The 16246-nt window shown below is 31.6% G+C and overlaps 2 protein-coding genes across 2 annotated transcripts; one reads left to right on the forward strand and one right to left on the reverse strand.

Moving 5' to 3' along the window:
- Window positions 1-1497: 1497 nt before the first annotated feature.
- On the reverse strand, window positions 1498-7471 carry LOC140963414 (rsm22-cox11 tandem protein 2, mitochondrial-like). Its single transcript, XM_073422728.1, has 12 exons — window positions 7289-7471; window positions 6866-7131; window positions 6262-6335; window positions 6089-6183; window positions 5582-5679; window positions 5339-5422; window positions 4303-4383; window positions 4107-4190; window positions 3883-3978; window positions 3529-3605; window positions 2228-2316; window positions 1498-2112 (listed from the first exon to the last, which is right to left on the reverse strand). Exons 1-12 carry the CDS (start codon window positions 7416-7418, stop codon window positions 1724-1726), a joined length of 1563 nt encoding a protein of 520 aa, XP_073278829.1. The 5' UTR covers window positions 7419-7471; the 3' UTR covers window positions 1498-1723.
- Window positions 7472-13857: 6386 nt separating this feature from the next.
- On the forward strand, window positions 13858-14463 carry LOC140963410 (uncharacterized). The gene has a single exon (XM_073422723.1). It carries the CDS (start codon window positions 14068-14070, stop codon window positions 14317-14319), a length of 252 nt encoding a protein of 83 aa, XP_073278824.1. The 5' UTR covers window positions 13858-14067; the 3' UTR covers window positions 14320-14463.
- The last annotated feature ends 1783 nt before the right edge of the window (window positions 14464-16246 follow it).

Raw genomic sequence — 16246 nt, forward strand, 5'->3', positions numbered from 1 at the left:
AAGCTACATCGACTGGAACGAAGAATTGAGGTATGTTGCGACCGGGTAACATACGACAGGTATCTGTATTATATGATATATGTTTGATTGATTGGATTGAGATTACATGCATATATGCCTTATTTGTTGAGTTTATGTGGCATACATGACATGCACGTTGAGCTATGATCCTTGGATACCCTGATATGATTTGATTTGATTCTGGGGTTTGTGAACACGATGCTATGTTTGGTATTACATGACCCTTAAAGCGTAGACATTAGTGGCCCCGATGATTTGATTGAGATTTGGGATTTGATGGCGCTTTGTCGACGCTATCATACGATTATCCCTGATTGAGGCCGGTGTGCAAGCTCGAGCATTGATTTGATAGCGATTCGATTGATTCTGACATGTGCTCAGTGGATGGGCATTTGACCTGATACCTCCACGACATACATGCATTGCATATCATATATCATTGTTTAGATATCTGTGGTATATATTGTGGTTGCTTCAGACTGAGCTTTGCTCACCCCAGACGGGGCTGTTGTTGTCTTTGTATGTGGACAATGACAGGTACTCCAGGATATCAGGAGACCGGAGATGGTACTTCTGGAGGGAGTCACAGTTTGAGTTGAGGTTTCGTGGTCTTTCCCAGTATATATGTTATGTATCTATATATACCGGGGTATGTCCCGAGGATATGATTTGTTGTTGTATGAGTTGTTTTAATTATGTGTGGGCATGTTTTATGATGTGAGATGAAATACTATTTTTAGTATTCAAATAGCATATTTTGGGCTCATTGTAAAGAAATTTTAAACTCGTTTTCCGCTGTAATTAATTAACCCTAATCAAATTGCATTGTAATAACGATTAGGAGCTAAGGGCCCTACAATGGCAAAGGATAGATCAATAGGCATTCACTACACCCTGCAAGATAAATATACATCAATTACTACAGCAAAGTCGAACGGAATGTAAACAGCTCCTTAGATAAAAGTCAAGCTCAAGCACGCAAAAGATGTTCAGAACATAAAGATGTTCATTCTCAAATAAGAATACATACACGATAAGTACATTTTATTAATATTTATCAGTACTGTTCTTTTACCATATATTTCCCCCAAAAAAATACTGTTGAAGATCCAAACCAATATCAGCAAAGTGTTGTCGTCGACAAAATAAATTTGACACAAAAATAAATATATAAGCTGTTAAACCATGAAAATGAAAACACCAGGAAAGTTAACTAATATCACTAAGGATAATTATAAAGACACAAATACAATGTCAAATACCCGTATATCTCGTTAAATTTTTTTTTAACCACGTACTTACAAAAAATTAATAATAAAATTGATCATTTAATTATATTATTTTAAAAAATTACTAAAATTGATCAAAATAACATAAGTACATGATTATAATTTATCCAACGAAATGTATACCACTACATTTGCTTGGCACGTGATGTTTGAACTTTGAATTTTGGTAACTCAAACGCCAAATAGAAATAATAACAATAATAATAAATAAAAAGAAACAAAATACATAGAACATGCTGAAAGCCATATACATCCACTTGCACCTTCTTGGATAGGAAGCGGATGTAAAAAAATTTAATACAAGAGTATCATAAAAAATCTAGTACAAATTCTTGTATTAAAAAATCTAGTACAAATAGGATTTTTTGTACTAGCAATGAGAAGATTATAGCTTATTAGCTTTTGCATGTTATTTACATGTAAAACCTTTGAGAATTTTCGCCCCTAAGAGGCCACAAGTCACCCCAAATTGATCGCCGGGCTTGATGATGCAAAGTGGGATTCTTGCTCTGCGTGATGACAACACGGTCAAAGGAGCCTTCTGTTCCTTCGCCATTGGTTGAACGGCACACATCCAACTCAACTCGATTACCCCTTCGAAATGGCATATAAATGATTCTTCCCCACCCACTTCCAAGATCGGCACGAGGCATTTCTCCAGGTTTGTCCTCATCGTATTCTTCCTCTACATCATCATTCTCCACTAATGAATCAGTTTCCGACGCATTAGAATCAGATACAGCGGTTTTCTCATTTGCTTCATACAGATCATTCTGCCCTTCTAGGGTGAAAAGTTGGCTCTCTGGAACGACAATTCAAAATTTACTCAGTATTCCTCAGAGGATAGAAATCGGCATAGAACAAGCATGAGATGATCACAAGTACTAGAATTCGAATATAAAAATTGGAACACTCACCAACATCCTTCTCTAGATCTTCAGGTATCCTTTTAGCATGCATCTCTTTTAACGTATCAAACTTCATACCATCAAGTGGCCAAGGTTCTCTGCTCAAGATAATCAATTAATTTATCAGATAGACGTAAAATTAAATGAGGAACACGACGCATTCACTGGGAGATGGAAGAGAAAATTAAGAATATATTCTTGAGTCTTTACCACATTTCACTTGGATAGCAACTAGGAAATGAAATGAAAATATTGATTCTTAACTAAGATAGCATAGATCAAGCTGTTTGTGGCACATTATTGGTTTAAAATAGAGACTGATATTTGATTTGTTCTAGAAAACAGAGCCAATGCTAGTCATTCCAGAATGCTAAGCCATGCTTTCACAGCCCAAAGATGAAACAAATAAAGACAGACCTTCAACTATCTAAGATGCATTAAGGTGATTTACAATAAACTGATGTGAAATAGAGATGGCAAAAAGGTTTTCTATATGGGTGAATTTAAGTAGATGGGATAGAACTTCTCAATTTAGACAAAATCATAGTGCGGCAATCTAACGTATCCACAAACCCACAAATCTGCCATATAAGAAATCATCAAACACAGGAATCACACCATCACAAATCTCTGTGTAATGTCAAAGGTGCTTAATAAAACTAACAGAAATAACAGTCCTCCAAAACTCAAGGGGAATAAGATCAAACTTGATGAGGTTGGATTCAATAGCACAGTTGCAGAGAATTCATCTTATTTTGAAATGCAGTAAAATATAAACAAGAAAACAGTCTCTTCAAGCTGATATGAGAATAAGATTCCCACGAGAATACAATTTAATGGCCAGAAGCCAAATACTTTAGTCTAAGAAAATTCACTCTCTAGTCAAAGCCAAAACATAAAAACACAGAATTCTTCTTCTTACAAGACCATTTAACAAAGTAGTTTAGAGCATTTTATATTGTGTGCGCTGCTAGTACAACACAATAAATTTTACTGTATGATGTACAAAGAAATTGAAATATCTATCACCCTTTTCCTTGAGTGAAATTTCGTATGCCAGAATTAATTTTAAATCAGACAAGGGGTGACATCTGACACTCACCAGACTGATTCCACACAAAATATAAGCATGAATATATTTTTGGTACACCACTCATAAGTATGATTTGAAGATGATTGTGTTGAAGTGTCCATCATATTACATATGACATCCCACTCAGAGCTAGAGAGTAGACTCGGTCGTGTTTATGATTATATTGAATATAAATTTATTATTTATGCTCAAGCAATAATTATAAATTTATAATAACCTTGGTCGTAATCCTCGCTTGAAAGCAACATAACAGAACTTCTCATCTTCAAAGCCACGTAGAGGACCCTTGGATTGCTACATAATAAAGGCAAAGACAAAAACTCTAAGATAAACAGTTCATAAAATCAATTGATTACAGACTCCTTCATTAACATCATTTAGATAACTATATATTAAAAAAATGATGAAGTCAAAGCGGGCATTTGACGTGAAGTGTTAAAATGATTTATCAATTAAGTATTCAAATTGTCTCACTACGCACGCTAGGAATTACATAAAGTCTACATCTCTTTGTGCTGCGGACTGAGTGTCCATGTGTGGAATAGCAGTAGAGTGCGGTTTTGACAAAAACCTTGTATAATCGCTGTGATGATGTCCTCTCCAGGCGTTGCACAAAATGACAGTATTTGTCTGTATTCTGCAACGGGCACGGTCCATCATGAGGACACTGCAACACCGTCGTCAATTTTAAACAACAGCGTAAAAAAAGTTTTGAGATCCATTAGACTCACAAGGAACTTGCCGGTTCTAAGTTAATAGAGTGCAACTTATGAATGAGGAAAACCATCAACTTACAGGTGCAACTATAAATGCACCGGTTTTAAGTGTCAATAGATCCTTGGAGGCTTTATTGGCAGCATTTTGCAATTTGCGATTTCTCTATAAAAATAGAAAACCAGATTAAATTTTAAGAAGAATAGCACAAAGAAGAATCCATGAAATTCAAACACCAGTAGTTGAAAGTTGAAACTGAACATTTTAGAGATTTTACCCTTTTCTCCATCCATAAGATATGGGATCGCATTTGAGATATGATACTTGATCCTTGTGGTGTCCCAGGCTCCACCAGAATCTGTAACTCGTGAGAAAAAATTGATTAGCAAAATAAAAAGCAATTTTTTTCCCTCTGAAATTCAACTTTTTTAAAAAGGTATGAAATTCAACTTTTTGCGCATCAATAATAAATGCAGACTTTGAAGAAAAGGAGCTCTGACTATGAAAGTCATCGAGAGAACTTTCCATAACACGTGACACATATATCTCATGTAAACTGCAAAATTCCTCATGTTTGCTGAAATCATCAGTGGATCATCCTGGTCAGAATAAATGTGGTGTATTCTTCAACCAAGTTAGTTACATGAAGGACACATATGCTTGAATGCGTAATAGTATAATATCCACAATTGCTCATATCAGGTTGTTTCTTGGCTGGACAGGCACCACTTGATATCTGCCTTGCAAATTTGGGAAAAATTGTTGATTACCCAATAGCTCATAATGGAGTCTTAATTGTGTCAAAACCCATGGATTGTTCAGAAAATTTTATATTCGCAATAAAAAAAATTTCTCACAAAACAGAACACCATTTTAAAGACAGAACTGGGAGGGAAGGAAAGGAAGACAACATAAGAGGAAGGGCTAATTCCTCCCATTTACACGTGCCTCTACTAGAGCTTCTAGGATTAATTTAAATGCATACAAGGCACCTGACTTTGCATCTTTAGTTTTATTCTTAAATGCCCTCAAATCTCTCTCTATCCTCATCCATATGCCAGAGAAGTCACTACGCAAACATTTTCCCATTTGTGACTCAATTTGTTTCACATTGATTGTGTAAGTTAAATATTTTGCTGTCGAGCCAGCTCCAAAATTTGGCTGTGTCAACAAACCCATAAAAAGGATGGTTTCAACAAATATGGATGAGAGTAGAAGTAAATATATTACGAATAAATGGGTATAATCCAAAAACCGACTTAGCAATCACTAAGAGGAATATACATGCTAAAAAATTGGTTTTAGAACATTACCAGGATATCTCCAGTGAGATCCCAGAGTTGGCGCACTAGGGTAATTCTGTCCTTCACAGATGGTATCTCTCCAAGCACATACGACTTCACCCAATTTCCCAAAACAGTGAGATGTTAACCACATAAGCTCACATAATTCGTAGAAAAGGAGAAGCGGAAAAAAATGTCTTCCACAAGTAACAAACTCATTTCACTTGTACCCAATGTCACTTAACACACAATAAGGTCTGTTGAGATACTTACAGCAATAACAAGGTCATGTTGCCTGCCAGACTTGTTAATATGCTTAGTCAACAACTGGATGTTATCATAGCTATGGATCAGGGGCAAATTTTGTAGTCCTGCGATTTTACCAATATGAAAATAAGAATCGGCCAATGATACTCAGATTTTATATTATAAAGATTTGGTACAGTGGAAAAAGGAGCGTCTTTGAAAATATTGCAGAATGATAGTACAACCTCGTGTATAAGATATCAACCAGAAGGTAAATACTACTCAAATGATGCTTCCTCTAATTTTTGAGTGATCAAAACTAAATAAAACTAACGGCATTGCATTTATCTATTATCGTGAGAATTATCTCACTTATATGGAGCTTAATTATTTTTTAACACACACTCAAGCGCGCATTACCCATAACCTCAAGTCTATGATAGCAACACAGAAATAAAGTAAAAAATTGTACCATATGTACAAGAATGGCAACTGTCATTCAGAATATCACAATTCTATTTATCATAATACCACCTTTCATCAGGCTCTGTCCTGCTCTTTGCATTGATTGTGACGGCTCCACCAAGTTAATCTGCTCCAATGACCCTGGCCACACCTCCGTCAATGCCCTAACTCAATTTGAATATATCCACAATTTTAGCTCATCCATAATCATTGAATTCCTAAAAATAAAACGTAATGCTCACCATAATGCTGAACTGGTTCCTGCCCCAAAATCTAGTACTTTCGCTGGAACAAAATCAGGAACCCTTCTTCTCACCTGGGAATTCATTTGAACGCAAAAAATCATTTTCACTTCTCTACATTCAAGAAAAATTTGACGAAAATCCCTTGAAAAAAGAATTCAGTTATATACACAACTAAAAAAAGTCCAAGCTCTGCGATTCTGACTCACTGATTCTGGAGGGTGAATATCAATCAATATCAAGCACCCCTCAGAGAGATTTATAAACATCAAGTGACTTTTGATTTTTTACCCCTGAGAGGCATGGTTTTCCCAATAAATATTTAACATAATCAGTTATTTTTCACACGGGACATACAAAAGTACATTAGCACGTTGCATCGCTCTGAAAAACATTTGAAGACTGATATATGGTAGAAAGAATAATACAGAGGAACGGTAAGTACACTCGCTAAATAGTAACAAAACCCTTGGAATTTACATTCCTGAACCAGAAAAATATATTTTTGGGGGGTCGAAGAGGTCAGACTTGCACAACTAATAACAAATTAATATGTACAAAGACAGAGTAGTGCCCAAGCTCGCATGTACACTCACTTTTATACCTCACTGAGTACGCGGTAAAGAGCAGAGTATACAGCAGGCATGCGTGCAGCAACATAAGCGATAGCCTGATCTTCTTGATATTTAAGGCCAGTATCCCCATAAGCAGACTTAACTTTCCACCTCTGTGAACATTCATTGGCTTTGAGCGGGTCTTCCACCAGCTCCTTCGAGGTCGATGCTGGAAGAAGCAAGTTCGCTTCCTTAATCGCATTGAATGATTGCGACAAGCTCAACACTTTCCTCTTCATATGAACAACCTCTTGATCTATAACAAAAATAAAAAATAGAACCAAACAAAACTGAACCCAGAAGTAAATAAATTAACAATATTATGAAACATGGAAAATTAAACAGGGGAAAAAAATTGATTGGAACAATCACATCCGGAAAACCTGTTACTTTTTCTGCTCTCGCTTTCTTACCTTGGAGGTACTTGTCAATGGCAGAGCGTAGATGAACGGGGACGATGTGACAGCGCTGAGACAGTTTGGCCGCAGCTTTTAGAGTTTCGGCTGTGAATTTCGGAAGTGTTTCGGAGATCAAGGCGGCCATTTTCGAACAATTGAAAGTTCCACCTCGCAAGGGTTTTACGCCTATGCCTATATTAAATTAAAATATTAAATGGTAAAATATTTTTAAAAAAATAAAATAAAAAATAAAATCGCAAAAAGATGAAAAATTCTCCTAAAAAAACGACTTGCTCCTTCCTGTTGCAAGTTTTTTACTTTAAATGAGCAATTGGCATTCACTACACCATGCAAGATAAATAAGCACGGCAAAGTTGAGCGGTATGTAAATAGCTCTTTCGGTAAAAATCAAGTTCAAACACTCAAAAGATGTCACAGATGTTGATTCTCCAAAACACATGCAAAAAAAATGCATTTTATTTTGATCATGTTTTATTTATATGGCTTAAAACACTAATGAATATTGAACTTTTGTCTGTCTTGAAATCAGTATTGAACTTCATTGTTTCGGGAGGTCAGTATTGTTTTTCTCACTTTGAAGTTTTGTGTTTTGCGTCAGATAATACAATTTTGTCTTTCATAAATCAATCATAGTTCTATCATTGATTCCTTAAATGTATCATTCAAGAGTCCTTACACGGTCTAATTAGATAAAATAATTTCAGATTATCGGGTAGAATGTGTTAATGCAACAACATGTGTCTTGCTGCTCAAGCATATCACCGAGATCGACTGAAAGCAATCCGGTGAAGTGAGTTCGTTAATTATATACACCAACACTTGAAGAAATGGTCTCACTTTTGTTTGTTCTATAAATATCCAATTACGTGACGACAGTGGTCACCAAATTGTAGATTTGATTTGTTTTTTCTTTGATAGTGAACTTTATCTTTAATGTTCTTGACAAGATTTCATGTCTCTTAATTATAACATTTCATATTACTAAATTTTATGTTTACCTAATTTTATTAAGATACAATAAATTCATTCACGTATGTGAGTAAGTTACGAATACATTATCATCTTCAAAAAGATAATCAATAAAAAAAACATACATGTTACAAATACACTTACAACACTACAATTGTAAAATTAGTATATATAAGTTTAACTTCAAATACACTTTTAAAAGTATTTTTTTAAAAATACACATGTCACATTTTTAATTCGATAGTAATAGATATATCATAATGTTCATTGGATAGTATGCATGGTCAAACGTTTTGGGAGTCGAAGCTATACATATATGAATGAGTGTGTATCTTACGTATTTGACCCATGCGGAATGGAGGATGCTTCCCACCGTAATTTAACCAAAAAAAAAAAAAAACCAACATTTTTTTGTATTAAAAAAAATATTTCATATTCTAGAAAAAAAAAATATTTTACTTACCTTTTACTTTTGAAAAGTGAAGTGTATATGATTCCGATGTCACTGTCCTGGGAAACTTCGTGATATCCAGCAGTGTCTTTCTCGAAACAAAACTTTCATTTCACCGTAATAATTTATTATAATATTTGTGGTCACTTTAAAATATCGGTAAATTTCAAAAAAATAACTCTGTCAATGTTTGAATTAAAATTCAGTACCTAGCCATTATTTCTTAGAAATCAGTACCTGAAAAATCTATACATTTAGTTTTAACTACCCATAAAGCAAACTTTACATTTTTACCCTTTATTATTTAAATAAATATATTATTTTATCCACAAAAATTATATCATTTTTCTCCATTTAAAATATAATTTTAACAAAATATTGTTTCTCAATTATCATGGAATAAAAGTAAATACTTATTTTGACATACAAAGTACATATTATGTGGTTTCAGATACTTGATTTCGCTCTTTGAATACTCCAAATATATAAAAAAATATTATATTTTCGAGTATTCACCATAAATTCAGTCATTGTTGGTCCTTTCATGAAAAATGCATTAGGATGACTTATTCATGTCATTTTATTTTTATTAAAAAAAACATAGGTCATCACTCAACATGAAATAAGATTAAGTATTTATTTTGACCAACAAAATACTTATTTTGGAGTTCTAAATGCTTGATTTTACTCTTTGAATACTCCAAATATGTAAGAAAATACTGGATCTTCGAGCTATCACAATAAATTCAATAATTGTTGGTACTTTCATTGAAAATGCATTAACATAACTTATTCATGTCATCTAATTTTTGAAAAAACGCAGTTTCTCACTCATTGTTGAATTAGAAAAATTACTTATTTTGTTCGATAAAATACCTATTTTCGGGTTCCAAATATTTGATTTGGCTATTTGAATACTTCAAATGTGTAAGAAAATACTTAAGTTTCAAGTAATATTAAGTGACTTTTGATTGTGTCATTTGTGAAGTTAAAATGTGATACTTAAATTGGTACACATAGTATCTAATTAGAGTAAATAAATATATGATTTTACCCCGTAAATACTCATATCCAATTATTTGAGGATGCCAAAATATAATTTGAAGTTAATATTAAGTGACACCGATGATAATATTCGCGAAGCAAAAATGTGAGACTTAAATTAATACAAATAATACATAATTCGAGTTCACAAATACTTGATTTTACCTTTTAAATACTCAAATTCGATTGAGTATGTCAAAATATATAATTTGAAAATATTATTGAATATTTTTTGATGATGAGATTTGTGAATAAAAAACGTGCTACCTAAATTGGTACAAATATTACCTAATTTGATTTCACATATACTTGATTTTACCCTTTTAAGACTCGATTTTGATTATTTTGGGATATAAAAAATATAGTTTCAAGTAATATTGAGTGACTTTTTATGTGTCATTTGTGAAGTTAAAATATGATACCTAAATTAGTACAAAAAATATCTAATTCGAGTATATCAATACTTTATTTTACTCCCTAAATGACAAGTATTTTAATTTGAGTTTGCAAATACTTGATTTTGTAAATGAGATACTTATAATAAGTATTAAAATACCGGATATTCGAATAAGCAACGTAAGTTCACCAAATATTGGTATTTTTATGGAAGATATATTTGGATGACATATTCATATCATTTAATAATAATAAAAAAAACAAATTCTCAACTAAACATGAAAATTTTAAAGTACTTAGTTTTACTTGAGAAGTACCTAATTTGAGTTTGCAAATACTTGATTTCGTAAATGAGATACTCACAATATGTATTAAAATACTAGATATTCGAATAGGCAACGTAAGTTCACCAAGTATTGATATTACCATGGAATAAGCATTTGGATGACATATTCATATCATTTAATATTTTTTCTGTAAAAGAAAAAAAATTCCCAACTAATCATAAAAAATTTAAAGTATTTGTTTTTATTTGAGAAGTACCTAATTTGATATTGCAAATATTTAATTTGGAACATGAGATACTCATAATATATAATAGAATACTGGATATTCGAATATGCAACGTAAGCTCACCAAGTGTTTATCTTTCCTTGAAAGATGCATTTGGATGACATATTCATCTTATTTAATTTTTTTTTTTGTAAAAAAAAACAAATTATCAACTAAGTATTGAAATTTTAAAATACTTATTTTTACGTGAGAAGTATCTAATGTGATACTTAAATTAATACAAATAATGCCTGATATGAGTCCACAAATACTTGATTTTACCATTTAAATACTCAAATTCGATTATTTGATGGTGTCAAACTATATAATTTGACGTCAATATTGAGTTTCCTTTGATGATGAGATCCGTGAAATAAAAATGTGATACCTAAATTGTTACAAGTATTATATAATTAGATTCCACTGATAATTGATTTTACCCTTTGAAAAATAAAATTTGATAATAAGTATAATGAAAGAATATTGATGCATATAATGAATGATTACCATGATGAATAATGAACTATGTTTATTCATTTAAATGATATGAATAAGTATCCTAATGAATTTTCCATGGAAAGATTGTATATTCGAATATCCAGTATTTTAATGCATATTGTGAGTATCTCATTTACGAAATCAAATATTTGCAAACTAAAATTAGGTATTTCTCAAGTAAAACTAAGTACTTTAAGAATTTCATGCTTATCTGAGAATTTTTTAACAAAAAAAATATTAAAGAAGATGAATATGTAATCCATGCTTAGTGATCGAGCAAAACTTTCATTGTAAAATTCTTAGTAAAAATTAACAATATTCAAACTCGAAATAATTGCAAGTGCACGATGTCAAGTAATAATATAGCCATGGACTTTCAATAATCGCAAGTGCACGATGTCAAAATGTTCCATGCTTAGTGATTGAGCAAAACTTTCATTGTCTAAGGACTGTATTTCTCAATTATTATTCTCAGTTATTCAATTTTTAGTGGCGATACTTCAGATGATTGTTTACTACTACGATTATTAAATAAAAACTCAATGAAATGGTTCAAGGATTAAATGATGAAATAAATAAGCTAGAATGATTGATTAAAGTTCAATGAGAAAAGAATTTGTTGGGAATCTCGGTTTACCTACCCATCGCTAATCTAATTAATTCATTCGACAATTATCTAAGCTTTCGACGAGATTTCATATCCAATTGAACACGCCCTCTCAAGCTATGCCAAACTAATTCAACTTAGTGAAGTAATTAAATCTCTTTAATTATTTATCAATTGTGAATTGCACGTCGTTTTATTAAATCCCATAGCTTTCGACCTATTGGACTATGATTATCGACGTGTATCCGACTTCATATTTCTCTGTAAATTGTAAATCCACGGATTATGCTACTCGTTCCTATCACGGGCTATTCTCTCAAAGAACATCGTCCGGAAATCTTCAAATCTTCGCTCTAAGCTTTTTTTCTCTTTCAAAGCTTTGTGGCTGCTGAAAAGTCCTTGAACATGTCATCCAAATGCATCATGGATGGAAACGCGAGCACTTGGTGAACTCATGTTACATATTCGAATATCCAGTATTTTAATACTCATTATGAGTATCTCATTTACCAAATCAAGTATTTTAAACTAAAAGTAGGTATTTCACAAATAAAACTTAGTACTTGAAAAAGTTCAATACTTAGTTGCGAATTTATTTTTTTAACAATAAAAAAATAATTAAATGAAATGAACATATCATCCAAATGCATCTTGGATAGAAATGCGAGCACTTGGGGAACTTACGTTGCATATGCTAATATCTAGTATTTTAATACTCATTCAGAGTATTTAATTTAACAAATCGAGTATTTTAAAATTGAAATTAGGTATTTCGCAAGTAAAACTAAGTATTTGAAAAAGTTCAATTATTAGTTACGAATTTGTTTTTTTTAACAATAAAAAAATAATTAAATGAAATGAACATGTCATCCAAATGCATCTTGGATGGAAATGCGAGCACTTGGTGAACTTACGTTGCATATTCGAATATCCAGTATTTTAATACCAATTATGAGTATCTCATTTACCAAATCAAGTATTTTAAAATTGAAATTAGGTATTTCGCAAGTAAAACTAAGTATTTGAAAAAGTTCAATGCTTAGTTACGAATTTATTTTTTTTAACAATAAAAAAATAATTAAATGAAATGAACATGTCATCCAAATGCATCTTAGATGGAAATGCGAGCAATTGGTGAACTTACGTTGCATATTAGAATATCCAGTATTTTTATACCAATTCTGAGTATCTCATTTATCAAATCGAGTATTTTAAAATTGAAATTAGGTATTTCGCAAGTAAAGCTAAGTATTTGAAAAAGTTCAATGATTAGTTACGAATTTGTTTTTTTTAACAATAAAAAAATAATTAAATGAAATGAACATATCATCCAAATGCATCTTGGATGGAAATGCGAGCACTTGGTGAACTTACGTTGCATATTCGAATATCCAGTATTTTAATACTCATTATGAGTATCTCATTTACCAAATCAAGTATTTTAGAATTGAAATTAGGAATTTCGCAAGTAAAACTAAGTACTTCAAAAAGTTCAATTAGTTGCGAATTTGTTTTTTTTTTTTTAAATAAAAAATATTTAAATTCAATTTACATGTCATCCAAATACATCGAGAATGATGAGTGGAAAGAGAAGATGACAAAAAAAAATGGTATTTATATAATTTTTTATTAATTAAAAGGGTAAAAAAGTAAAAATACATGAAAAATGTAGTAAAAGCTAAGTTGGTCTTTTTTCAGGTATTAAAATACAAAAAAAAACTGATGAGTACTGAATACAGGTGTATTTTTCTCCAATTCACCCTTAAAATATTAACATTAATAATTTCACAAAAACTCTTGTGAGACGGTCTCGGATCAATTTTGTAGGTCGAATCTTTTATTTGGGTCATCTATGAAAAATATTATTTTTTATGCTAAGAATATTACTTTTTTATTGTGAATATCGTGAGATTGATCCGTCTCACAGATTAAAATTCGTGAGACGGTCACTTACTGTCATAATTTATGGCAAATGAATGAATGATAATTAGTTATTGACAATCACCTGTGCGCAATTTTATATAATTAAATTAAATAAATCGGACTCTTAAAATTCCATAAAAGACTGCTTGTTCCAAAAGCTAAGTCAAAGAGGTCGGCGAGAATCTTCAAGCGGTCAAGCCCACCCTCTCTTTCACATCCCACCTATAAATTCCGATCTTCCAACTTTATCGTCTCCATAGATTTAAGAAAAACCTACGGATTGTTCAAAGTTATTATTAATCATTAATATTTTGCTGTTACTTTAATATAATAATGGAGTTGGAGATAAGCAACATATTGTCGAAGGTGGCGCTGTTCATTCTTGTTCAAGCTCTTGTGTATTTGATTCTATCTCAGTCTTCCGATATTTTCTCCAAGACCCAGAGAACACACAGCTTCAAGCCTGCTCGTTCTCTCAGCATCCGCCGTTGGGCCGCCGCTCTCGCGGATATTCCGGCAGGCAGCGAGTCGTCTCCGCCGACGAGAGCAGCTGGGTTTTTGCGTTCTTTCAGCAGGAAAGGTTGATGTGCTCTGCGGAGGTGATTCATTTTCCGGAAATATTAGAAGCTTAAAGATATATCATACGTATAGTGGCCGAGTGTGAATATTCTCTCCTTTTTTAGGGGAAAATTATGAATTATATTCCAAGTTATTTTGTTCTTGTTGATATTGTACGTGTTGTTTTAGTTATTTTGTCGGCCTTAAATAAGAAGTATTTTAAATGTTTTGCATATAATATATACACACACTAATAGACTCGATTCGTACCTGCAATAAAAAATAGTATTTTTTACGTAAAAAATAATATTTTTCATAGATCGATCCACTTAGAGATTCTTTTCATATAATTGATTTGCGATATTGTCTCGTATGAGTTTTTTCGATAACATAAACAATGGTGATAGTTGTAGTAATATAGTAACGATTATTAGAAGATTTGCTTTGCAAGGAAAAACTTTGATTTGGACAGAGAATTTGATGCGAAGATGAATTTTAAAAATGTATTTGAAATGATATTTATTTTGGGTATATTTATAATTATTATTGCATCTACATTGATTAGTAAAAGATGAATTTAAAATGAACTCAACATAACTTAATCCAAACAATGAAATGAATTAATTCATCCCTTACAATTTCTTCATTGTAATTTGTTTAGTGGTCATACTATACATAGTGACTTCTCATTTAAAAATTATTATTCAAAAATATATACATTTATAGTTTTAAGATTAAGAAAATGTGATACTCAATAGTTTTTGTATTTTATGGAAAATATTACTTAAACTAATTAATCAAATCATAGATTTATTGCTTTAGTCCAAGTTAAGAACTAACAGTTTGCAGTATTTCATCTAGTTCTAGGAAACATTGGCCATAGACAAATGATTTCTAAAATATAAATTATTTATTTTAAAACCACATTTTGGCTCATATTTGAAAATTTCTATAAATTCGTTGTGAAATTAATTGATTTCGGGTCAATTTTGATAAATAATCAACTCCTACCCTTTCTATTGATGATAGGAACTTTATCTTATATAATTTAAACTATTCACTAGAATTTGGTTTTAAAAAAATTATTACTGGGATATTTATATATGAGGTAAAATTATAAAAATAAATAAATAATTTAAACATATCTAAGAAACCAGGGTTTGATTGGAAAAATGTTAAAATTAAACATTTCCGAGGAGCCAGGCCTCCAGGGTTTCTCCCAGGGACCGGGCCCCGAAGCCCTGGCTGATCATAATTGTTCAAAAATTTTACTGGGCTGGGGTTTCACTTTTTTTTTTTAATTACGTAATAATGCTTTTGAATTATTTGAAATCATTATTATTTTTAATTAAAAACAGTGAGTAAATAATTGAATTGTGTGAAAATATTATTATATAAAAAGTTAAAGTGCTTAAAAATTAATAATTAAATATAATCATCAAAATAAACAGAAAAATCAACTAGTCGTTATTTTTATTAGAATTAATTATGAAACTCTACCTGCTCCAGGCAAGGCGTCATCATTTGGGCATCAGCAACAGAATTAAGATAAAATAAATAAAAATTGCAGAACATAATTAGCGTATTATTGAGAGTCTCCGTTTCTTATTTTATTCAATGTTTAGAAGTGGGAGGCATTTCAAGTCAACCCTACTTATTATATAAAATAATAAATAAAAATTGCAGAATATACAAGTACACACGTTAACTATATCTATTTTTAGACAAAAATTTATGTGAGACGATCTCACGGATCGTATTTTATGAGACTAATCTCTTATTTGGATCATCCATGAAAATGTATTACTTTTTATGCTAAGAGTATTACTTTTTATTGTGAATATCGGTAGAGTTGACCCGTCTCACAAATAAAGATTCGTGAGACCGTCTTACTCTTATTTTTAAGTGTAACCAAAGACATTTGGCGGCGGTATTTATCAATGTCAACACCGGG

This window comes from Primulina huaijiensis, chromosome 17 (genome assembly GCF_012295235.1).
Source record: "Primulina huaijiensis isolate GDHJ02 chromosome 17, ASM1229523v2, whole genome shotgun sequence".
In the NCBI taxonomy this organism is placed as follows: Eukaryota; Viridiplantae; Streptophyta; class Magnoliopsida; order Lamiales; family Gesneriaceae; genus Primulina; species Primulina huaijiensis.

Coding starts and splice junctions, on each gene's coding strand:
- LOC140963410 (XM_073422723.1), top strand. CDS start 14,068: ATGGAGTTGGAGATAAGCAACATATTGTCGAAGGTGGCGCTGTTCATT.
- LOC140963414 (XM_073422728.1), bottom strand. CDS start 7,418: ATGGCCGCCTTGATCTCCGAAACACTTCCGAAATTCACAGCCGAAACT. Junction 7,132..7,288: donor CATTGACAAGTACCTCCAAG/GTAAGAAAGCGA, acceptor TTTTTGTTATAG/ATCAAGAGGTTGTTCATATG. Junction 4,191..4,302: donor TCTTATGGATGGAGAAAAGG/GTAAAATCTCTA, acceptor CTATTTTTATAG/AGAAATCGCAAATTGCAAAA.